General features: G+C 39.0%; 1 protein-coding gene across 2 annotated transcripts in view; it reads right to left on the bottom strand.

Moving 5' to 3' along the window:
- Positions 1 to 25,800, bottom strand: part of myo1d (myosin 1D) — a 113,520-nt gene that overhangs the window by 60,514 nt on the left and 27,206 nt on the right. Inside the window, exons 9-15 of one of the 2 annotated variants that reach the window (XM_031759343.2) lie at positions 25,627 to 25,772; positions 25,328 to 25,442; positions 24,996 to 25,166; positions 9,407 to 9,477; positions 4,832 to 4,906; positions 3,652 to 3,784; positions 2,771 to 2,937 (exon numbers count right to left, since the gene is read on the bottom strand). In XM_031759343.2, the coding sequence (XP_031615203.1) occupies positions 2,771 to 2,937; positions 3,652 to 3,784; positions 4,832 to 4,906; positions 9,407 to 9,477; positions 24,996 to 25,166; positions 25,328 to 25,442; positions 25,627 to 25,772 (878 nt within the window). Of the gene's footprint in view, positions 1 to 2,770; positions 2,938 to 3,651; positions 3,785 to 4,831; positions 4,907 to 9,010; positions 9,340 to 9,406; positions 9,478 to 24,995; positions 25,167 to 25,327; positions 25,443 to 25,626; positions 25,773 to 25,800 lie in introns of those variants that run through there. The other variant, XM_031759345.2, reaches the window with a different exon arrangement.

Raw genomic sequence — 25,800 nt, 5'->3', positions numbered from 1 at the left:
TGAGGCCAAAACAGAACATTCTTATGAACGCTGCTGCATGCAAGACTTTCAACTGTCGAGATTATGGATCTCTTTGATGGCAGATTTTTATTATTAATTTAGTATCCAGTGAAATGTTAATATGCCCATTGTTAATATGCTGATAAGTTCTAAGACCCCAAGTAATGTCTCTGTATATCTCTTTTTTGTCGAAATACAAACAGATTAAAAGAACAGGACACATGAAAAGCCAGAATCAGCTGGTTTTGCAGCCTATTTTCAAAAACATGCTACATTTCAGCTCTAGATACAAAACAGCCAATTTTAGCAGATGTGTTGGTCAACGGGTGAAAGAAATGCACTATACATTACTACTTGCAGTGCATGCATACGTCATACTATATATACTTTGCTGTATACAGCCTATACTACCCGCCTGTCACAGGATAGTTAACAGCAGCACAGAGTCCACAGAACAAACAAGAACTAAACGAGCTCTTGTGAGTTACCCGAATCCCACTGGGGGCATCACGATGGACTGCACCAACAAAACAATGCACTGCAGCACCGTGACAAAGAAGGCAGGAAGTCAGACACAGGTAGTGCACAGAGAATCCAATTACATTTAAAAATAAAGACCCCTGCCTTGCAGACTAAATGGTGTCTCTCTGAAACTCCCCAGGTGTCTGTGTCTGTGTTAAAATAACCACAGAGAACAAAATACACTTGAAGGATAAAAGTAAAGGTATGCAGGATTCTTAATTTACTGTTATTGGATGATTATTATTAGTGGAAGCAGCAAGTTTATGTCAGAATCAGCTAAGGTGATTTTCTATTCTGCCTTACATGTAGCAGTAGCTAATTAGTTTCGTAAAGCTCTGTTTGAATCCACTAAATGTACTGGAATGTACTAAGTCTTTAAATTCAATCTTTTAACTACAACTTGCAATATTATTTTATTATTTATAATAATTATGGTAACATTATGTTTTTTTTCTTGCTAATAACTTTTGTTTCATGTTTCTTGATCAAAAACGATGTTCAACTTGGACAAATATGTTAAATTTCTTGATTAAATTCCTGTATCGATTTAAGCCTCAGAGGCCAATTATTGCACCTCCAGTTGCAAGCAATTTAGAACTAATTAGAATGTAAACAGGTTTGCAACATGTCGAAGCTTTTGCCTATGAATAAACCATGAGTTTTTAACACAAGTCACTGACTAGTACTTGCTGTTTGTTTGTTATTGTGCCACATTAAAACTGGGTAATTCTTCAACAAATTAAGATGCCCTATCAGCATCCCTCTTCAGTAATTATAATCAAATGTGGGTGTTTTAGAAATGCTTTTAATCAAAAGGACAAAACATTACGCTAAATTACTGTTTAAAAAAGAAGACACTGAAGGGATTATTTTAGAATAGCTGCCAGAGATGCAGCTGATTAGTTGATTGGATTAGATGCAAGCTGATTAGGTTACACAACACAATATTTACACCCCACAGTCAAGACTTTTTGTGCAATATCCTTGATGCCTGATCGATGCACAGCTTCAGGGGTTCAATAACATTTTAATACAGAGTGTTTCAGATGAGGGAAGCTCAGTCTCTTATTGCACAAACATTTTAAAGCTAATCTGACAAGAAAACATTTTAAAAAATGAACCGTGCACCACAAACCTTCAATCTACCATACTTTCATCTAGCATGAAAAATACATCAAACTATGATTCATAATTGTGGTCATTTTTCTCAATGGTCTGGCTTAATTGACTGAACCAAATTAATTTACTGCTCACTGAGGAAAAAAAACTTCAAGGTGCAATTAGATCAGGACCACTTGATCTTTAATTAAATGATTTGGTCTGTTGTTGTTCTAATGCTTTGTTGACATGTGCTGCTGTTGGAAAGCATGATTTGCTGCATTCACACTCAGCCTCTTGGGGACTAAAAGAATCAGGAATCCAACCAGTTTTAGATTTGTAAAAAAACATTGGCCTAATCAAATATGCGGAGCTACCCGCTGTGGCGACCCCTTGTGAATAAATAAGTAATTGAAAGTAGGTTATTTTTCTTCTACTTGGACAATACTCATGCTTCAAAAGCCTAAAATTTATATTCATCTGTGTGTTTATTTTAAAATATTGTATGAAATTTGTCACATTTGATTGTTTTCTTATTGATGCTGTGTAAATGTGCGACACAGACTTGGAAATACTGTGATGGTTTTGATTCCTTCTTATGCATACAAGTTGTAAATAATTTGGGATGCAGTGTTGGTAAGGTTAAGTGTTTCCCAGCACTGAATATTTGATGTCCCGTGGACATGGTCAGGACGGATGATTGAGGGGTGCTCTCCCTCTCCAAATATTGGCAATTTCAACTTCTCATGTGCAACAAATTGCTGTGTTTTTCCACACAGTTTGTGATGGGCTCGTGTGATAGATAGAAAACAGTAAAAAATGGCACCTAACATTTTATAGGCAAAAAGATGAATCAAAAACATAAATGAAGGATCAATCGACATAGGTGGTTTCAGCCTTGTAAGTGGAAAGTAAAGCCATTCAAAGTGTCCATATATAATTCACTCAAACATCCTTAATCATAATCTCGCCTCTCGCTACAATGTAGCTTGCCATCACCAGTGTGTGAATGTGTGTGTGAATGGGTGGATGACTGGATGTGTAAAGCGCTTTGGGGTCCTTAGGGACTAGTAAAGCGCTATATAAATACAGGCCATTTACCATTTAATCATAGGGCAGAGGTGCTTTGAAAGACTGTGTTTTGGCGAACCTTTGTAGGAAGCGAGGGTACGTCTGTCTGTTGGCGAATCCAGCGCGACGCACTCTGACGTTCTCCAGCAGCCCGAGGTATTCCACCTGATGGCGGCAGCGCTCATGCTCAAAGAGCAGAGGGGACTTGACATCGTTGGGCTTGATGCAGCGAACGTAGTAGGGTTCCTATACAGAGCAACACAAGGTGGATTTATACACCAGCCAATGTTTTCTACTGTAGTGGTGATATACAGCAACTATATGCTCTTCTATAACAGGTGTGTATTCGCCCGGACAGCAGAAACAGCAAATACAGGGGAGCTGGGAAGTTGGTCTCGCACATTAAGGCTTCACCTCATGAATGCTGTTAGATATTATTCATATTTTTCAGGTGTTTTGCCAGGTATTTGCATGTAGGGAATAAAACTAATGCCTGTAACATTCAGACTGTCTTTTATGTCATCTTTTGCATAACTTTCAGATATACTACTGACAAACAAAACACAGTTTTGCACAATAATTTCTTCCAAATTAAACCATATCAGGAAGATAACAGGGAGTAGTTTGGGCAATTAGTTTTTATTAATATTTAGCATCTCTGATGAAGATCATTCCTTTAATACAATCATTTTTACTTGCCCCTAAACATGAACATTTTCTTTAAGTCTGGTCATTTACTTCATGTACTTGAGAGTAATATGTAAAGTAAGGTTGAACAGTTCAAAAAATAAAACTTGCAGTATTGCATATCAGCAAGTGTACAGAGGTCGTGTCATTTAACAGGATTTGTAGTCAGAATCTTTCTCTTCACTTTAATTCCTTCTTAGGAACACATATGGGGTTATAATCCACTGGCTCAATATGAATATTATCTGATGCAGCACTTATGAAAAGGTTCACCTTGGAGGCGAGGTTCTCCACCAATGAGATCATAGAATTTTTGAAGAGTGTTGCAGCCGTCAGCGGTCGCTTGGTGACCTCTGTGATCCTCAGTTTGCCCTCAGGCCACATGGCCTTAAGTACTGGGTTGGAACTGGACAGAGAAAAAGTAAAGAGAGAAGATCAACATTTACAAGACTACTGAGCAAAAAGAGAAGCAGCAGGATTTAATATTTGTCCATGTTAAATGTGACATATGTGTAACATTTCAACAACTTTATTTTATCAAATCCAAACATGACATTTAATGAGACCTATCTAGTCAAGACTGCACACTGCACCACCTGGATTCTTGTGCATCCGCGTCCATATGCATGACAAACAAAACTAGATTTATGACCAGTCGGTCATGTTCAAATTTATATCCATATCTGTTAAGACTGATATAATACAATTATAGAAGACTGAGTTGTCCCTGAGTTGTTGTAATAGGACACAACCAACTATTGTCACAGTGAAGTAAAATGTTGACGTTCTGGAGGAAAAAAAAGGGACATCACATCATCATCTTCTCTAATTTGTGTGAATTTTTGTCATAATTAGCATCTGAATTCTTGGGTCATGGCCGAAAACATCTTTTTGTCTTCAGCCTTCAGGATGACCTTCACCTTTGATCACTTAAATCCAATCAATTCACCCTTGAATCCAAGAACTGCCGTTTCTGTTTAGGAAATATCACATTCAAGTGAAGTACAGACAGACAGCATGAAATTATAATGCCTCCAGCAATGCTTGACCCCAGCCTGGATGCATATTGGGGGCATTCTCATAAGGATAACAGCTCCATATGGCTACAACACCATAGCATATGTAGCTCAGCATAGCACATACTCTTCCAGCCAAAATTAACCGATCTGCTTTCAAAAATGTCATGATTGTGATTTGTGTTAAGAATGCCATGAACATACATTAGACAGGTAAGGAATTAGTTGATCACATTAATATTCAGGAGAAAAAAAAAACTGAAGAGGACTGGTGAAGAAGAGGAGGATAAGAGCAAGCTGGGAGAGGATTCATTGTACTAGGCCTTCTTTTCAGAGAGCTGTAATCAGCGTGCTAGAAAGTGAAAGAGACACTTTGAAGAGTGTGTGTGGAGGTGATTGAAAATTGAAGCAGTGTGTATTACTGTGTGTTGTGTTACCTGTTGTACAGCAGTCTCTTGAAATCCTGGAACAGAGTGTCTTTGTTCTTATCAATAAAACCCACCACTGAGTACCTGTAGAAATACAGACAGAGGTAAATGCATGTGTGGACACAGGCTACACATTTTATGCACACTGCTCTCCAAAGAGGCTGTAAAAAATATCCCCCAGGACTCACAACGCAGCTGTCGCTCACATTGTCAACAACAAAAACAAGCCACAAATGCATAGGTGAATTTTTATTTCTGCATTTTTAAATCCTTGCAGATCTTCCACACACAGTTTTCAAAGACATTTGCTTCAGTTAATACAGCAAATTCCAGTCAGTGCAACTGAGCGGCATCAACACATTTGGTAAAACAACACTACAGCCGGGTTGTGGTAGAGAGTAGCAGTATTTTGGTCTCGACCAGGCCTCCATTCATCGTCTTCAGATGGTCCAAAATGCAGCTGCTGGCCTGCTAACTGGTACCAAACGGAGAGAGCATATAACCCCAGTTTTAGCTTCTCTACACTGGCTTCCTGTCTCCTACAGGATCCAATTTAAACTTTTACTTTTTGTTTTTAAGCCACTTAACGCCTGAGCCCCTTCTTACCTGTCTGAGCTCCTTTCTGTTTATGCTCCAGGAAAAACCATGAGGCCTAGCTCAAAATTAATGCTATCCATCCCACGGACTAATCTCAACTCTCGTGGCGATAGAGCCTTCTCTGTGGCAGGGCCCAGACTTTGGAACAGTTTTCCCCTAAATATTAGATCTGCACAAACACTTTATCTATTTAAATCACTACTAAAGACACATTTTTAAACACACTATGACCCAAGCATTTTGGTCTTATTTAATAGTCTTAGTTATTGTTTTAATTCTTTTATTTTCCTATCATTGTTTTATATTGTTACTATTGTTTTACATTGTTTCTTTTTAATGGCATTTTTATATTGTTAAGCACTTTGTGCAGCATCGTCTGTCTTGAAATGTGCTATATAAATAAATTTGACTTTGACCTTGACCTTGAGAAGACTGACAGATAGTCCTCTGTTGTGTTGAAAAGAGAGCTGACTGCGAAAGCAAAGCTGTCGATTTACCCGTCATTGTACATTTCTACCTATGTCCATGAGCTCTGAGAACTGATATTACTGATATTCCTCCACATTGACAGGATCCAGGTGGTGTGGTTTAGGTATCTGACTATGATGCCTCTTGGTTGCTTTCTGGACGAGGGGTTCTGGGTAAGACCAAGGGTAACCCAGGAAATGATGGAGACACTGGTTTGAGAACAGCTCAGGGTCCTACTGGATAAGCTGGAAGAGGTGGCTAAGAAGAGGGAGGGGCTTATGTGCCTGGACTGTTACCCCCATGAGCCAACCCAGATAAGGAAGGAAGGAAGGAAGGAAGGAAGGAAGGAAGGAAGGAAGGAAGGAAGGAAGGAAGGAAGGAAGGAAGGAAGGAAGGAAGGAAGGAAGGATGGATGGATGGATGGATGGATGGATGGATGGATGGATGGATGGATGGATGGATGGATGGATGGATGGATGGATGGATGGATGGATGGATGGATGGATGGATGGATGGATGGATGGTTTAGACAGCATCAGTTAAACAGGGAGACCACAATGTGGCCTCCAGCTGCAGTCTAAGGTGTGGAAGCGCAGCTTTAACATCAGGTGCAGGGAGTGAATGTCACGTGAATTTTAACTTCAGCATCAGGTGAGGGCAAGTGTGAGTACACCCTGAAGCACAAGTGGAAGGTAAGCTTGTTCTTCTTGCCACAGCAGGACTGTAGTGGGGTGTTAATCTGAGAAGAGTGAGCAGGTGGGCTTTTATACACTAATCGTCAATAATAACGGACACTGTAGGATCAGCACACTGACAGCAGCTGGAACACTTTACCTAATCCAGTTATCCCAGTAATTTCTGTCCAGTGTTTTAAAGTGGTTGGTGAAATTGTATTGTTGTTTTTCAAATGACAATAATTTTCATGTGAAAACTGTGCGGCTAATATTGAAATCCACTTGGTGTCATGCTAGTTTTTTTTAGTTAATCAACAAGAAAATGAATGAACCTTTTTTTAATCATTTTAAAAGCTTGTGGGAAGACACACCAACAGTTAGCTGTTAGTGGTGACAGCACTGAGGTTGTAAATGAATACAAATATTTAGGGACAGCGATCAAGGAAAATCTGTCATAGGATTCAAACATAAGTGTCAATTACAAGAAAGGATTACAGCAATTGGATCTCATGTGAAAGCTGCAACAGTTTGATTCAGTTCAGTTGTATTTATATAGCACTAAATCCCAACAACATTTGCCACTTTATATTTTAAGGTAATAATAGAAAACTCCAACAATCAGACAACTTTGAGCAAGCTCTTGGCGACATTGGGAAGGAAAAACTCCCTTTTAAGAGAAAGAAACATCCGGCAATATCAGGCTCAGGCAGGGGGAGCCAAGAGCCGTGACTGGTTGGTGGTGAGGGGAGGAAGACAGGACAAAGACACGCTGTGGAAGAGAGCCAAAGATAAATGCATGTCATCTATCAAAGACATGTGATGTCTTTGATAGATGCACACTGGCTCTTTTCTTCTATTCACATGTGGAATGTACTCTCCTTCTGTTTTGCTTTATTGGCTGGAATTTTTACTGTCTGTAGTTAATAAGAGCAAATTCAATAAAATTGCACGTCAGCAACAACACAGTTTGGCACAGTCTTAACTGGTGGGAAAGGGCAAAGGTTCAGGGCACCACAATTTCTCATCCTCAGAGATCTTTTATACCTTGTATCACTCTGTCAAACAAATCAGGTGATATCACGTATGTGTACATAGGTATGCCTTGGTTTTTCGAAATATTATTTTTATTCTTAATGTCTGTAGGGTCTTCTTTGGTTGTATTTATCTCATATAAAAAGGCACAAATGGAACTTCTGGGCGTTATGTGATTGCATTACAGAACACATCCTTAGCCTAAACTGCATAAAAACTGTGACAGTTTCCTGAATCTAACAAACAGTTTAAAAATTGTTTACTTAATTCTGCTCAACCACAGAGCTGCACTGTGACATGAGTCTAACAAACAATAATAAATAATTTTAAGTAAATGCATGCTGTTACTGATGCAGCTACTATAAATATTACTCTGCCTCCTGTCTGGTGTAAGACGATCAGGGACCAATCAAGGCCGCCTGTCGAACCTGCTCCTCTGCCTCAGTCATCCCCCTGGGTGGCAGACACTTAGCCTTCACAAATGGGCTCAACATGCTTCCCTGAGAGCACTTTTTGGGAAGCTTAGCCTGTGTGGTTTATTAATTTGAATGGCATCCAAGTAAGTACTCTGGGATTTGGGACTGGGAAATGGTGCTATATTTTTTTTGTGAGACATCATGTAATTAGGATGTCATTTAAATGTTTGAATCTGTCCACCAGTCCTCTTACACAACTGGAATGGGCAGAGTGATTGACTATAATGACAGTTTTCACCAGTGACTTGGCACATCACTGCCTTTCCAATCCAATTCCCTGTGGATAAAACTATAAATTGATCATTCTGATAGAATAGAATAGAATTCAACTTTATTGTCATTGCACATGTCACAGGTACAGGGCAACGAAATGCAGTTTGCATCCATCCAGAAAGTGCTTTAGTCGTGATATAGATATATTACAATATAAATTAGCAATAATAGAGATGTGTAAGTATATTACAGAAATGGGTCTATTATGGTATGTTATAATGTACACAGTGTGAAGTATGTTATGAATATTCTATAACTATAAGTATGTACAGGCTGTAGTGAGTACAAGCTATGTACAGGCTATGAACAGGATATAAATATGAAATAAAAACTATACAGAAATCTGAGATATACAGTTATACAGAATGTGAACTATGTAAGTTATAAACAGTTGTGGGATTAAAAATTAAGATTAATCTTCATTTTTACTCAGGATGTCTTTGACGCTTTCAGTATGAATCAGTCAAACGGGGTATTTGGGCACTGAGAGCCAATTCTTTAACATCAGTAGCAGATGGTGTAAATGTTGAGGTGGACTAGATAAAAAGATTTGGGGGCTGGTTTAGAGGGAGTTTTATATTTTTTAAAGCATGACTATTATATCTGGAAAACAGTAAGTGAAAATAATGTAAATGTGTTTTTAAAATTAAGTTAACTGGAGAGACATCAAGTTAACGGCACAGTGACCAACTGCACATAAATAATCTGGTTGTGGCTGTTAGCACTAATATTCAAGGTGTGAACAAAAGCCAAATTATATATAAGATAAGGGGTCAAATTAATACTGGATCCCTACAGAAAGCTAACTGCTGAAAAGAAAAAAAGAACACGGGTTACGAAACAACAATTTGGTTAAAATTCAACTGTAAAGTGTGATTTATTGCCCTGAAAACTATTCAGATTCTTTTAAGAACCAAAACCTCCATCTGCTCCTGAAGTGGGCCAGAGTGCAAGGCTGTGGTTTGAGTCGCCAGCTCTGAGGCATGAATATGTAAAGCTGTGGAAAAGAGGATGAATCATCAGTAAAAGCTTTTCCTGAATAAATAAAAGTCTTAGATACTTACACCACATCTCCTGCATAGTGCCTGATGCGAAAGTCTCTGTCAAACTCCAAACTCTTGTCAGTTGGTGAGAGCTGCAGAGACAGACGAGAAGAGAGAGCAGCGAGTGAGCAATGACACGGTAAAATGTTTCTCAGAACAATGTATTAAAAGCACAGAGCCTTAAGGCAAAGAAAGAGACATTCACCATTTATCTAAAAAATAAAGTAGTGTTACATCAGTGCCGCTTGTTAGTACTGTACAGCCCGTTACCTAAGCTTTCCAATTCAAATCACAAGTGTTCAGAAGCAACTGAAAGCTCTTTGAGATGAAACGTTAAAGTGACACTGCCTTTAAACAACCTGCCAGCAGTTTTACCTCCAAAATAAGCAGACAAGGGTCAGATTTACATTTAAGTCCTCTCACTGCTCTGTTAAAAAATCCCCACACCATCAACAGAGTGGATATCAATGCAACATTATGTACGCCAGGGATAATTAATAAATAAGGTCAAAGTTTTCTTAACTTGAAGGCCACGTTTTGATTGTTGCTCGATCATCATCATTGCAGGGCCAACACAGCGACAGCCATTCAAGCTGACATTCACAAGTTAACCTAACACGCACCAGAGAGAACATATGCAGGCACTGGGAGAACATGCAAGCTCCACACAGAACTGCCCCAGCAGGCCAGTGGGTTCAAACCTAGGACCTTCTTGCTATGAAAAGTGTAAGGCTGACAGATGCATCAGGGGCAACCTGGGTTTAGGTATGTTACCCAAAGATCCTTAGATATGCACAGCGAAGGAGCCAGGGATCAAAATTTTGATTAGTAGATGACTCAGCTTATTTCCTGAGCCACAGGTGACCCCATAAAAAACCTTCTGATTTTATTTTCTTCTCCAGTGCCTTTAATGCAGCTCTCTACATGACAAACTATTAAAGTTAAACTGTATAGAGTGATGGCCAGAGCTGTTACTGCAAAAGTAGATGCAACGGGGCAGAAAACACCAAAACTGTCATCTCTGATAATGTCTCACAGAACAGAGCAGTGAGGGGGGAGGACAGAAAGAAACAAAAGAAGGTGATGAAAACATTGAAGGCACAGGCAATAGACATGACAGTAGAGATGAGACAAGGAGAAAGAAGAGGGATATATGTGGTGTGATTGGAAGAGACAGCAGTAAAAAAATAAAGTGCGTGTGTGTGTGTGATATACTGACACATGTATGTAGGCCAGTGACAGCAGAGCAAAGAGGGAGGAAGCATGAATGGAGAAGCAGAGAAGTCTTCCGCAGCCCTGAAACTCTGATGAGCACATCAGGGTTCTTATTTCATCCACAACTGCACAGCAGCTTGAAATGAAGCGAGTTCATTATGGGCTGTGCCGCTGGGTAAAGTTAGCGTGTGAGTGTGTGTGTGTATGAGTGACAGGCATCCTGAGATTCTGTCGCAATCCCAAGGAGACACAAGTGATTAGGAAGAGAAGGGTGAGGGTACAGGAAGCAGCAAGATTATTAACAAGGAGAGAAAAAAATAAGCCGTGAAAGCCCCTGGGATGGATATCTAAACATGGGTAGGGAAGGAAAAGCCCTGACAGACACACAGTATTTCCAGAAGTGTACGGACAGGCCTTCGGTCTGACCTTTTAAATGGCCCTTTGTTATAAAAAGTTTGTCTTCTATGATGATAAACAGCTGTTTCATACTCATTTATCAGCAGAAATACTAAAAGCTTGTTCTGGCTCCTCAGATATGTGAAAATATTCTGTTTTGTTTTTTGTTTTGTTTTTTTAAATACACAATTGTAAACTAAATTCTTTGGGGTTTAGACTGCAGGACATTTTGCTCTGTTTTTCCTCCATTTTTGTTAAACATTTTTCTAAAGTAATTAATCTACTAATTACTTGCATAATTAGTTGCCTGGAAGACTGAAAACAGCTAGACAGACTCTAAGGCTACCCTGAACACATGTCCCGTCTATTTCAGGTAAGCTTTAAACCACCAGGGCTGTAAACACGTCACATTCACATTCTATCATGCGCTGGGCATGTGTGTGGGGTATAACTAGCAACCAGAAGGTTGGTTGTTTGCAATGGTAAACAGTAAGCGTAAAAGTGTCTTTGCTTGGATTTACAATAAGATAGAAGTGTGGCAGAAACTAGCTTGAGTGCAAGGTGGTCATGGGGGTGAAAAACACAGACTGCAAAGAAGTATACTGGTACCAGGTGCATGATCCATCACTAGAGACACATAAGAATGAAATCACAAAATATGTGTGAGCTTTGCAGGTCTCCGTTTCCAGAGTTTTACAAACTAGAACGGAGTGAACAGAGTAAACGATGTTTCCAAAACTCTCCGTTTCAGGAGGTCCAGAAATGTCAAAGTTGTAACCTAGAGGTAAACCTTTCAAAGGTTACAGACAAAAATTTTACTGTGGCTCTACTCCAAGGTTCAGAACTTATCTGAACAAAATTTGCTGCAATGGTTTAATCCTAATCAGTGACAATCCCAAACTTAGGACCAAAACCAAGCCAATCCTTTGTTTTGAAGAAAAGCCAAAACATGCACAAACAGAAATTTGCAAAAGACCGACTGCCATCGCCTTTTTTGTGTCAGAGAAAGCCACCCTCAGTATTTATGCTTCACTAAGAACATCCTGATTTGCATAACAAATTGATTATCTCATTTTACACGCAGGAATAAAGAAAAGCCTCACACTTCCCAAAATATTTTAGATGCTGTTCTGAACTTCCCTTTCCTGTTGCTACTTGCACAAGCGTAGAATTTTTTGAAAGCTTGGCATGGAACAAATTTGACTGTGCAGAGCCCCAAGCTCAACCTCATCTAACACCTCTGAGATGAACTGGAACACCAGGCCTCATCACCTGTCAGTGCTGGACCTCCCTGCTGCTCTTCTATCTGGGCTGAAAAAAGACTACTGTGTCAGATCAACACCAATGATCCTGGAATATCTAAAAATCCCATAAAAAATATTTATCTTTATTTTTGGTTATTAGTGTGGATGCTGATTAAGCATCCAAAGTATTTTATTTTTTTTATTACACATTTTATTTATTATTTATACTATATGTCAGGGGTGGGCAACTCCAGGCCTTGAGGGCCGGCGTCCTGCAGGTTTTAGATATAAACCTGGGTGAACACACCTGAATCAAATGATTAGTTCATTACCAGGCTTCTGGAGAACTTCAAGACATGTTGAGGAGGTAATTTAGCCATTTAAATCAGCTGTGTTGGATCAAGGACACATCTAAAACCTGCAGGACACCGGCCCTCGAGGCCTGGCGTTGCCCACCTCTGCTATACGTACTATATAAATTATATTATATGGTCTAAATTCAATAAATAAGTAAGTTCAGTTCATTCAGTAAGTACAGCAAATTTTTCATTTTTCTCTCAAGTGTAGGAGATAAACTGTTTGGAAAAATTAAACACACTTTTCAGGGGTTATTAGCATTAAACACACACCGAAACACAGAACAGACAGACAAACAGATGCTATATCAGACAGACAGCCTGCATCTGTGGGAAGCCATACTTCCCTTCATCCATCCCAATCAGATACACTCCATCTCACACACACACACACACAAATGCAGGATGCACACATGTAGACGAGACACAAATCTTGGCAGCGCTGTTGTTAGCACCTCCTCCGTGTCTGGGTTTCAGCCTAGCATTAAGTTTGAGACTGCTGTAGTGCTGGCTGCATGCGTGCATGCGTGCGTGCGTGCGTGCGTGCGCATCTACGGAGAAAGAAGCCACTTAAAAGAAAGAACAATGGTCAGAATAACGGCACAGAGACTTTGATGCCAGAAGAAATAGCCATGAGCCGGGGTGGATGCATTATTATTAGGTCAACTTAAATCACACCATTTATTCTCAGTGAGACTAGCACTAATATAATCTACAGTACAAACCAGTACTGTGCAGTACTGACTCATATTGTTTTCTACACTATGTTAACAACTTGTATTTTTTGAAAGGTTGTATTTAAAAAGCACAAATATCTTACTATAATAATAGTGTACATATGAATATATCTGACTGTATGTACCATTTCCTCCATAACGGGTGGACCAGTCTGAGTAAACATTGTCACACATGCAGTGATATCTATATTTTTTGTAAATCTCAATTCTTTTGATTTTTTTATGTATCTATATAATTCAAATTATTCACCTGCCAATGGAATGTTATGTTCTCAGTTTGTTTCACATGTAACGTTCAATGCACGCTGCCCGTATGTAACTTAACAGTCACCAAAATTTGTATCCACAATGGAATTTCATTTGGGATGCCACTAAATTCCGAGCAATTTTTTTTAAAAGAACCACAGGTTTTTAAGGTAAGTTTAAATATTTTTCTTTATTTTACTTTCTTTATCGTAAAATTAAAAAAAAAAAAAAAGGTCTATGACCCATCAGTTTATATAAGCCATCAGTAATGATATATTAAAAGTTAACAATTTTTAATAAGTGTCAGTGATATGGTAGCACATTCAGCTCATGATCCATTAAAATTCAAAGATAAAATTAAAGAATAAACCTTGGTTTTGACCTAGAGTACAGTTTGGGGGAAGGCCTATTAAATGATGATTGTTTGCAAGTTTCACTAAAATTTGACTAAGAGGAGGAGTGATTGTTGTAAATTGTGCACAGATGAATGACTCGCCATGACATAGGTTCATCTGTATTTCAGCTTTATGAGCCAATATTCCTGTAGAAGTCTGTTTTTAATAGATAACAACTAACAGTAGCTTTAATCTTAGAAATCTAAAGACAGAAGCTGCTAAAATGTGAACAAGGCAAAAATGTAAGAATAACTAAAAGAATAACTGCAGAGAAACTCACAGTTGTTTCAGTAAAATTAAAAAAAAATGCTAGTGATGCTAATTTAAGTGATAGGAAACAGTGATTATGGCGAACAGCTTCCCCTCATGATTGTAAATATGCAGAACAGCCTCTGTGCAGAACAGAGTGTGAGAAAGTGTAGAAAAAGTACAAAACATATGAAAAGACCACAAGAGAGTTCCCAAAGCCCAAGGTGTTCCTGGTCACCAAAATGCTTGCTTTATCTGATTTGCAGTTTAAAATTTGAATGTACGATGCTAGTTTAAAATTCATTTTCATTTTCACAAAGAAACACAGAAGCACGACCACTCTGGCCTTCGTTTCACCCTGTTCTGCTTTAAAAATGAAATGCATGTTTAGCAGAAATTACTGCCGACAGCCAAACCAATTAATTAAAAACAGAAAAGGACTTCAGGTACAGCCAAAACCATAAAATGAAACTGAGGAAGAGGAAAGAATGATGGGGTAATATCAAAATGGAAACGAGATAGGCAGAACAAAATTTAATTTCATTTAACCTCTAAATAACGAGCATTAAAATCATCGTGATAAAAGGATAGAAGGCAGAAGAGACGAGACAACAAGAGATGGGAGGATTTAAATACAGAGAGAAGAAGCAGAGCGAGAGCTGAGGTGAGAAGGCGAGAGACAGAGGGGGGGAAATGACAAGAACTGTGGGCTGAGCACGTCAGGTACACAGTGTAACATAAGCTGGTGTCAAAACGACAAAAAGCAATGATAAGAAGCTTCCACACGTCATTTTCACTTTTTCCTTTTATTGATGTGACATGTTTCAACATTTATTAGCAAAGAAAAGACGAGATAAAAACAACCAGGACAGAGCTGACAGCAGAAACTGAAGCAGAGGTTACTCATTCTTCTTCAGTATGTTCAGAACATACCTGACCATGAAGATAAAGGACTGAAGCAGCACTAAGAGCCATACATCAGGTTTTGGCAACATATATGTAATTGGAAAGATCAACAAAGAGAGAGGTGACAAGTGTAAAAGAAAAAATGGAAAATGTGAGTGAGGCTACAGCTTCCACAGACACTGGTTTTGAACTCAGCAGACCTGCTATAGGAGTTACTTGTTAGATCTCTTCAGGTCCACTCAAACAAGAAACATGATTTTGATAATTCCTCTGGTAGAGTTCAGACACGTGGAGAATAGTTCTTCATTAAAACCTCCAAAGTATGTCAAGCACCCATCCGACAGTATGCATGGAGGCAAAATGGAAGATAAAAGTAGATGTTTCACGTTACACAGCTGACCTCATTCACATCAATATGGGTGTGAATCCCCTGGCTGGCTGGGGCCTTTCTGTGTGTATGCATGTTTTCACAGATAATAGGTTCTGTCTGAGTACTCCAGTTTTCACCCACAGCCCAATGAGATGCAGGGGTAAGGGTAACTGGTGATTCTAAGGGCCAGATTTACTAAAAGGGACAAAATAGCGTGTGGGCGCAATAAATCTGGCCCTAAATTAGCCAGAGTTATGAAATTAAGTGTGAATGGTTGTCTGTCTCTTTGTGGTAGCTCTGTCATAGACTGGTGACTTTTTCTATAAAAGCTGGGATGAGCTACAGCCTCCTTCTGAATTGCATAAGTAGAAAGATAGGTAGCTTTTTAAAAACATTTTTAACAGCACGTTCCGTGCTGTCTGAAACCCCCGGGGTACAATTTTTTGCTGTTTTTAAAAAAAATGTATATGTTGCTTAGATGTTATACATTAGGAAGAGATAACGCGAAAATGATAGGATGACCAATCTGAGAGAAAAAAAAGACATACACCATCACATACTATAAACCACACTACATGTCTGCATTGTGGTATGAATTTTCTTTAAATGTTTAAAATTTTACTTAAAAACGATTCAATTGAAGTACAAAATTACATTTACCCTAAAATACAAAGTTAATGTTGATCATCTTCAGAAACATGGCTACTGGTTTTGACATTGGCTGTTACATTAAACACATCGGCCATGTTTCTGTACAGACGAGTTCAGCGGCTCTCATTCTGGCAAACCAAACCTTTTTGAACAGCTTTTATTGTTACACTGCCAATAAAAGTGACCTCCACCTTAATGTGAAATGCCCCGCTTTCTGCCAGCTTCTCGCCTTCCATCACCTCCTGCAATCACTTTTCCTGCAGTCCTGTTTGCCACCTGTGCCCTCCTGCTCTCTAGCCTCTGGACTGGAGAGTCATCTATGATGGCACAAGCCAGACCTCCCAATGAGAAGCATCTGACTATCTCCAAGCCTGTCAAGAACTCACACTAGGCACCGCAGTCAACAATGCAGGTGGCAGATGAGGAGATGGATTTTACGTTTCATGCCCAGTGCACTGAGTGGCAGCTGTCAGGACATTAAAACGCAGCATATCAAACTACATGCTCATCCAGACACCAACAGACAGAGTACAAACCCTGAAACACCCATCAGACTGTCCTGGTGCTGAACTGGTTTATGCCACTGACTCTCCTCTCAGAGGCATCAGTTAGCTGCCTGTGTGCATCCTGACTGCTACAGCTGACCTTGTGCATCCCTGGGACTAATGACCAGCATCTCAGTGATTAGCATCACCAACACATGGCCCATAAAAGCTTTACCACTTAGCACACCATGTGCACTCATACATGTAGCAGAAGGCAGAGGACACACATACACAAGCATATACTCATGTACATCCCATTAGTATGCTGCGCCATAGCATGCCACGTGCTGCGATGCTGCGATCTATGTGAAAGGTAAAAAAAGAAAGCAGTGAAAGCAGATGAGAGAAAATTGAAATATATAAAGTGAAATAACGAAAGATTTAAAAGCTAATAAAAAAAGGAAAAACTGATATTTTACTGCAAAATGCTACCAAACATGTGGTTGCTTTAGCAAATTATAGATTAGAAAATGAAGCTGATGTTATTCAATTTAATGAATCAAGTATAACAATAATACTTTAAGACTAAAATGTCTGTTTGCAGCAGCCCAAATCACAGTGGTTCCTGTTGAAAATCTTTACACCTGCAATACCAGATTTTTTTTTGGGGCCACTTGGGAGCTACAAACAAAATCAGACAAAAATCCAGCAGATACAGAGCAAACGAGATATTCGCTCTCCTTTCCTTTCAGGTCTTCTCCTGAGGGGAATCTCTGAATCTTTAGCTATCAAATTCTGCTCTATGTTGAACAACTAACTCTGTGTGCTTGTAAATGGTTGGGTAGTAGCACACATTAAATTACAAAAACAGCTGCCTGAGCAGTGAAACTGAAGCAAAACAGTAAAGCTTCAGCCGGGACAAACAAAGCAATGACATAAGAGATGCTGACACTGCCAAACCCACTAGTGCATTATGGAAGTCTAACTCTTATTGCCTTTGGTGCATTTTAGTGTCTATTTGCAGAATGGTGTATATGTACACGAGATAGACACAAAATAAACTATAGTAAAGGAAGCATTGGATTTGAAGCTATATTTGGACATCTGCTAAAGAGCAATAACTGACCAACCAATAAAGGTTACCCTAGGCATCAGAGACATGGAGGTAAAAGTAAAAATGAGGTCGGTAGACGATTCATGTTACGTAGCACCATTGATCTCTCTCATCGTCAATTAATTTACAGTTCTTCTTTGGAAGGCTCATTACCAGCAAACAATCAGCCCACTTTTTTTGGTGGTCTTGAAGTCAATCAGCTGCTTTTTCTGAAAGGATGTTCAGGCAATTTCTAATCCCGCTGGTTTGGCTGCAACTAGTAAGAGCAGTCCTTGTTCTTCTCTGGAACTCTGCTGCGGGCTGCTGGGTCTAATTAGAACCTCCAGCATGTTTGTGTGCTGCTAGGCTGAGCTCATCAGCAGCTACCATCAGTCCCACTAAGAGAGACTTACTGGAGTGGCAGCTGACTATAGAAGTTATTTATTTAAAATATTACAGGCAAATAAAATATCTGTGTTACGAGGGAAGAAACATAAAGATAATCCATTCACCCAATTGTTAGCAAAGATGTTAAGGTTATACACACGCAAGCACGAATACAACTCCCTAACAAACAATATTCAAATCAGTGGTAAACACTCAGACATAACACACAATAAGCTACCACAGATTTGACATCTTATTCTATAGCTGGTCTCTACTGTTCTCTACTGTTTGTGGTTTTCTGTTTTGTAATCAGGGTCAGGCCCAATCACTTGCAGTAAAAACTGAAAAGGCCAATCAATGTCTACAACTTTACAGCAAGTGTTTAAATTGTTGTGTAACTGTGAGCCTACAAACATACTGTGCAGACTGAAATGGAAAAGAAATATTTAAACAATAAGGCTTTCACATTTCACAGTGTTTGTGGTGCAAGAAGACAAAAAATCAAGTAAAAAGGCGACGAGGCGTGTAGATAGCTACGCAGTTTGTTAGCAATGAGTCATTAAATTTATGAAACTAGTTAGATTTCAGTGTGATTAAAGTGTTGAGTCAAGCACACACAGGCTGATACAAAAAACTGGAGACAGCTGGATTTTATGGCGCCAAAAGCAAAAATCTGACTGATGTATCACTCGCATCAGATTCAAGCGCTTCCCTTTAGGTGAGAATTCTGTGTAAACAAGCCCGCAGCTCCCATGCATCAAAACTGCCTGATTAATTCATAACAAGGCTGAGAAGCCTGGAAGCAAATGAAAAGAAATTCAGATCAGCAGACTCCAACGCAACATGACATATGGAGACCTGAAAGAACGGTTTAGGAATGCTCTCTCTTCTTACTTTGACAACGGAGTGCCAAATTTAATGTCCACATGTAGTATGTAGCAAATGAACGAACACTGCAGAGCGTACGTATTTGTGCGTCACATTTTGTGAGCTGAAGCCAGACGACAGCGTAGCATCATTCAGTCCTGGAAGCAGAGTGAGAACATTACGGTAGATCGTGTTACGTGAACATTTCCTGGAATTGATCTCCGACTCAATCTCTTGCTCTGTATGTCTCATTTCCATCTCATCAGCTTTTGAGGCTCTCATGCGACTACTGCACACTGAAGTAGAAATGGTTTACATTTCGTATACACTCAGCAAGCAGTTTATTAGTAAAATAACCAGTGAAAGGTAATGGATTTTTATACAGCAGTGAACCTTCCTTCATGATGCATTAGTTCAAACTGCTTTATCTAATTTTACACTGTAGTGCTTTTGTTATTTACGATCATTATGAAGTAATTCTAATGAGTTACATTGAGTTATACCTACAAGTCTTTCTGTTATTTTGTCTGACAGTAACCTGAATAACTAAAGCATCTTTATGCATAATGCAGGTATGTATAGTTGGAAATGAAGCTGCATCACTGGTGTTTATTGATGACATGATGGCTGATAAAAGACGCAAAATAAATATCTATACTGTCTATACTGAGAAATGCTAAATTGAAAGGAGTGAGCTTTCATAGTCGTATCAAAAACAGACCAGAAAAGAGAGCTTAGACCTGCTAAAGGCAACAAAACAGTTTTCAAATGGCTCACTCTTCTGACCTCAGCCCAGCTGAGAATGCCTTTCACTTACTGAAGACAACACTTAATGCCCAAACAACCACACACAAGCAGCACTAAGCAATGCCTGACAACACATCTCAGTGGAATGAAATCCAGCATCTGCTGATGTCTGTGAGTTTATTGATAGCAAAGGTTCAGCGTTTAAAGTAATAAAAATAAGCTTAAACTCAAAAGTACTGTATGTTGGTTTACTTACTTTTGAACATGGCCTTGAATTAAAGCTGAAAGCCCACACTTTAACTGCATCATGAGTGCAGTTTAAATAAGTTCAAATCCCTTGTGGTGTTGCAGTTATATAAACACACAAATACATTCATATCCTTCGCATGGAAAACAGAGTTGCTCAGTTGACCTTGGACTTGCCTTTTCTTTATAAAGCAACAGATGACATCTTCATTTTGAATAGAGGCAAACACAATCGCTTATTTTTACACATCCAGTAACTACTCACAAATATTATTTTTGAGTTTTTTCTCAAGCCACCAAATAAATATAAATATCACAGACGTACTCAGCCAACGAGGAAGCCTCGACTGCAGCACACTGGCCATCACCGTCTGGACGTTTGTTTCATTTAGAGCTACCATATTTAGATCATTTAGGGCTCCACCCTAAATGATCGGCTAAGGCTAGCAACAGGCTGTACTGTGCACTATGTCACATTACATATCAGATAATTATATATTGAAATAATACGAAAGGCATCTTGTAGGGCCAGCCTCAAGTGGTCATTCAAGGAACTGCAGTCTTGGTGCTGGTTTCATTTTTCAACTCTGGAAGCTGCAGCTTGTTTGAAAGCAATGTTCCCTCTCTTTTAGCACAACCTTTAAGCCATTTTGATAATTATCTGGTTCTTTTGTTACTCAGATGTCTGATCTTCCTTGTCTTTTACCGATGGGTAGGTAATCTAGTGTCATATGTGTGCTCATGTGTCTATGTGCTCATGGAATCTATTTTGATGGGAGAGGGAAAGAATACAATAATACCTAGCTCTTGTTTTCAAAAAACTGTGCCTCACCCCTTTCATTTCTCTCGCGGAATGTGCACATCTCACTTCCCCTCACATAACAACTCCCAGTCTCTCACATTGCACCTCACTTTCCCTTTCCTCTTCCCTCTGTCTCCCTACATCTTCACACTTTCATCTTGCCAACTTGAGGAGCTTTGAGCTATGAGGTGAGAGTGCTTCTGTTATACTTTCAAGGCTGCAGAGCTCGTGTTCTCCTTGAATGCTCAAAGCCTTAAACCTTTTAAAACTTTCCCAAGAACTAATTTGCATATGAATGTAGGTTAGGGTGTCTGTTTTGAGGCCACACTAATATACAGTTTCTCTCTTGCTGGCTGTTTTTTTTCAGTGACCCTGTGTCAGCAATGGCAACACTATTTAACTTCTATACTTCCATACCTGACATACTAAGGAAATTCTCATGGGTTAGTTTTGGGTTGTTTTTTTTTACTCTATAAGAGTTTATGAAAAACAACTGTGGGTTTGTGATGTCACACACCATGTCAAAGAAGTTGCCAGTGTGACAACAAAAACAAAAAACAAACAATCAATCAATCAATCAATCAATCAATCAGGAGTAAAATGTACAGTAGTTTGCATATCACAGCTCCTTAACTGCCAAGACAACACATGACCTAAAAACTGTGAGCAAATTTGTCAGTGTTTTTCGATAATACAGGTATTTAACACTTTAGGTTTAAGTGTGTGTATCCAGCCACCCACCAGCTCCAACATCAGTCAGTACCAAACTAGACATGAAGCCTCCACTTCATTTAAAATTTAGGTTACTGAGTGTCATCATATAAAAGTGGAATTCTAAAATAAATTCTAAACTAAAGCTAAATAATTTGATATGCAGCAAATACATCTATCTCTATTTGTTTATATCTATTGATTTTCAGTAAAACAGATCTATTCAGGCAGGTAGAGTGCATTCTACACATAAGATAAAGCTTTGGCTAATAAACAAAACAAAAAAAAGCATATCTATACCAAGTCATAAATTAATTTTACATTTGTCAAACACCAAAAAACAGTTCCATAAATAGAATATATGTATAGTTATAGATAAAAATAATTTAACACTAAGATGCATAGGCATGATGACGGTGACAGCGTTGGCAACCCTAGACTCTAACGCAATCTACGTTATTTAAATAATCCATAGAGTGGCCGAATAGGACAAACATTCAGTGTAACAGTTATAAAATTCTTGTGTACTAAAGAGGAAATAAAGATCAGGTTAACGCAACATTACTCTGACATCTGCACTGCATAAATAAACAAATAACAGAGAAAAACATTAGAAGAGGAGTCTAAGGAGCTTGGAAAGAAAAGCATCTGGAGCGTCCAAGCTCCTTAGACTACGATGACCTGGATGACTGAGAACCTTCACAGACATTCAGAACAGGACACATCAGGCCAACACCAGAATGAAGTGAAGTGACAATCCTAGTGTGCATTTTTCATCCTTCATATAGCAAAGTGGCATTTTGTTTTGATGTGCATGTTTTCTTTTTCCAAGTCTCCTATTTTAATTTCAGTACTACATTTACATAAAACATAGACTCAATAAGAACACAGGTCTACAAGACATACATCATTTGTGAACAATTCTAACAAATGAGGAATAACCGATTAAAAAAAAATCTTTAAAGGTCATTAAGTGAAAGGAAAACCATTCTGCACATATCATGCATGTAGCCTTCTCCGCCTTTTAGATCAAAACTTTACCTGGATGTCACAAAAAGCAAATAAGACTGAGATGCAGTGAGATGTCCTGTCTGTCTCTTTGCTGCTGTTTCATTTGGTACTGGGGAAAGCACTGCGAGCCCCCAGGCAAAAAAACTAAAAATATATACAGTATGACAAGAGACTGGATCAGACAGGCTTGAAGCTTTAAATATGTTATAAACAAAAAGCACTTTTACACTTGTTTCCATGTCATTATTGTTGTTCATTTGCTGTTTTTCTATAGGGTACATCAAACTTTAACTGAGGACAGGTGGAAAGCTGTAGAAATACACTTGAGGGTGCTGCTTACTATCAGATTGTGAAGGGTTGTATATAACAGCAGTGTTTATACTTATATATGTTAAAAATACTGGCGGCTGCTGGTGTTACCTCTCAGCCTCCTAGTGCATATAGCTATGGTACCAATTTCAAAATCCCACATTGTTTTGGTTTCAAGTTATTGCATTCACAAGATTTCAAAAAAACTTGACCTCTGATCTTGAGGTCAAGGTGAGTGAGATTTGAACTTCTGAGATTTTTTTTTTTAGGTACACCAACAGTATGAATTTTAAAATGTACTTTGCCTCGTTCTCGAGTTACCTCGTTCACGCTGCCACAATACCCCATCAGCCTTTTATGGATGAGGGGTAAAAAGGAGAAGACACTAGCTACATTTCAGTTTATCCACTTTCATGCTCTTGCAATAAAGCAGCACATTTGATTTAACTGCTGGTGTTTTGTTTCAGATCATTCAAAGATCATCTTCTCTGCATTCAATGTTACTTGGAAAGCTCATCTTTTGTGGACTCTGGACAAATTAACTTTTGAAAAAATGTTCATCTAAATGGTAATACACACTGTCTATTCCCCCCAAAATGCCCCAGAGATCGACTAAAGGCCCCTACAATTCACTCATTATGGTAATACTGCCTGGCAACATTAACAGCCTCCACATTGTACAGTAGTCCAGACACTGCAGGAGGAAAGTCTCTGGATAATATTTATTCATGCCAATATTGGTTCCAGGAAGTAACAGCTGGATCACTTTACATTCAAACCCACTATTTCACATGCCTTTCAAAGTCAGAAGTCTGCTACCAGCAGTAGGAGGAGGTCGGAGTGTAGCAGAAGAGTGATGGCGAGGGGAATACTGACTCCAAGATGATAAGAGGGTAAGAGGAATACACCCCACAGTACAATCTTTACCTGATCTTGACTCATCCTGGCTTTATTCACAGTTTCTATGTCACAGTGCACTTCATTCACTTTGAACTATAACATGAACTGCAGGGTTCACTGCCTACCGTTCACTATTCTTTCTTCACATCACATGGGACTATGCAGCCTTTCAACAGTTTTGACACAGTGACTTACTTTGTAGCCTGTTGCTATAAGTATTTTGATCCACAGTATGCTGCCCAGAAATATACAGAGATGTTTACCTACCACCTGTCATCATTCATTTTCACTGTATCACCCTCTCCCTCCTCTCTCCTTTTCTTCCTCTTTTTCTCTGCATGGCTCCCCTCATGCATTTGTAAATACGCATTCTCCACTACTTATACCAACACAGCAAAGCACCAGCTCCACAAACTCTCATTGGCTGCCAGTGACATCACTTGTGCAAAGTGTTGAGTCAGACTCCAACAAGCTCTTTCACTGACAGCTGATGCCCCCTTGTGTCCACACAGAAAACTGCAGCCCTAAAAATAAAAACACCTCCTGGATTTGAACACTATCAGCTGCTCCAGACAACCTTTTACATGTTAAACAGCACTAAAAAAAGCTACATACACGCAACCCAGATCTATGACGGCAAGTCACCTTAACCTTATTGTAAGTCATCTGATCTCCCGGAGAAAGCATGGATGTTTGCAAATTAAATTGGCTTATGTTTAGTCTAGTGGTCTGCACAGACCATTAGAGTGAATTACACTGTAAGCCTGGCTGATTATTAAAGCTAACGGGATCATGTTCAGTCTCTTTCCCCAAGCACTAATCGCTGCTGCACAGCGTAATCTGCCCTCTGCTGTTCTCAGGTTACTATAGCCACACAATGCCTCATTAGAAGCACATAACGGCCTTGATTTTTTACATCAAGGTTTGCTGAGAAGTGTCTAGTTTTGGATCTACACACTTTTAGGGGATAGCAGGAAATTATGAAAAAAATATTTGATTAAACTGTGCTGCAGAAATATACCCTGTACATATTGTTCTGGATTGAAATGAAGATTACAGCCAGCTTGTTTTTTTAGATTGATTAATGTGCTATTTTGTTTAATATTTGTCAATAAAATGTCAAAAAGTTGCTGAAATCACAGTCTAAAACATATTTGGATTACTGAAAGCCAGACAGCAATCAGACTTCTGACCCATTTAAAGGAGAAGAAGCTGCTGCGTATCGCAGCTGAGTTCAAAAAAAGAGGAAGAAGATAGAAACAGCACAGCGCACTTCATTTTCCCTACCTTGCGGCTGGTGTAGTGGGCATGCTTGGCCAGCTTGGTATTGAGTCCTTGCAGAAAAACCTCATCAGTGACTTTGCCCACATTCATACAGGCTTCATCCAGCACAGCAAAGATGCCCTTATGCTGCTGTTCCACCAGGTCAACAATGATCTGGTTATTGAAGTAATCAATCTAATAAAGGAAACAAAGGAGTAAAAGTAACCATAATGAAATGAAAATATACAAGCAGGCAAATTAAATACCATATGATGATGTATGAAAGGATCTTAAATGAAAACTACTTCACAAAACATGTTAACGATCACTGAAAAGTTAGAGTATTTCCTTCTTACGTGTTTCCAGGGGATGCCTTCCCTCTGATACTCCTCCTGTTCCTGCTTTAGCACCAGCTGGATGAAGAGCTGCTGCAGCTTTTCATTACAGTAGTTGATGCAGAACTGTTCAAAGCTGCAGCATAAAGAATAGTAACATTAAATGCAAATATCTGCTTATTAATGCAACCGCACATATTAATAAACATAAGGTGAGAGTTGTAATCCTTGTCGTGTTTTACAACCACATACAAAGACAAATGTATCGGAAATTTTCCTTTTTTAAAATATTTTATTTAATTATCCTTTATTATACAAACCTGTTGTTCTGGAAAATCTCAAATCCATAGATGTCCAGAACCCCGATGACAGTGTTTTTCCCGTGGATTTTGGCGTCATAGTTCCTCACCTCAATGACGTCATTGATGCGACTCACAATCCAGCAGAACAAGCGCTCATACATGGCCTGTGGACAGCAAAATCTCAGCGTGATT

The sequence above is a fragment of the Oreochromis aureus genome, linkage group 8 (genome assembly GCF_013358895.1).
Source record: "Oreochromis aureus strain Israel breed Guangdong linkage group 8, ZZ_aureus, whole genome shotgun sequence".
NCBI classification, from domain to species: Eukaryota; Metazoa; Chordata; class Actinopteri; order Cichliformes; family Cichlidae; genus Oreochromis; species Oreochromis aureus.
This window is presented reverse-complemented; position numbering and strand designations above follow the sequence as displayed.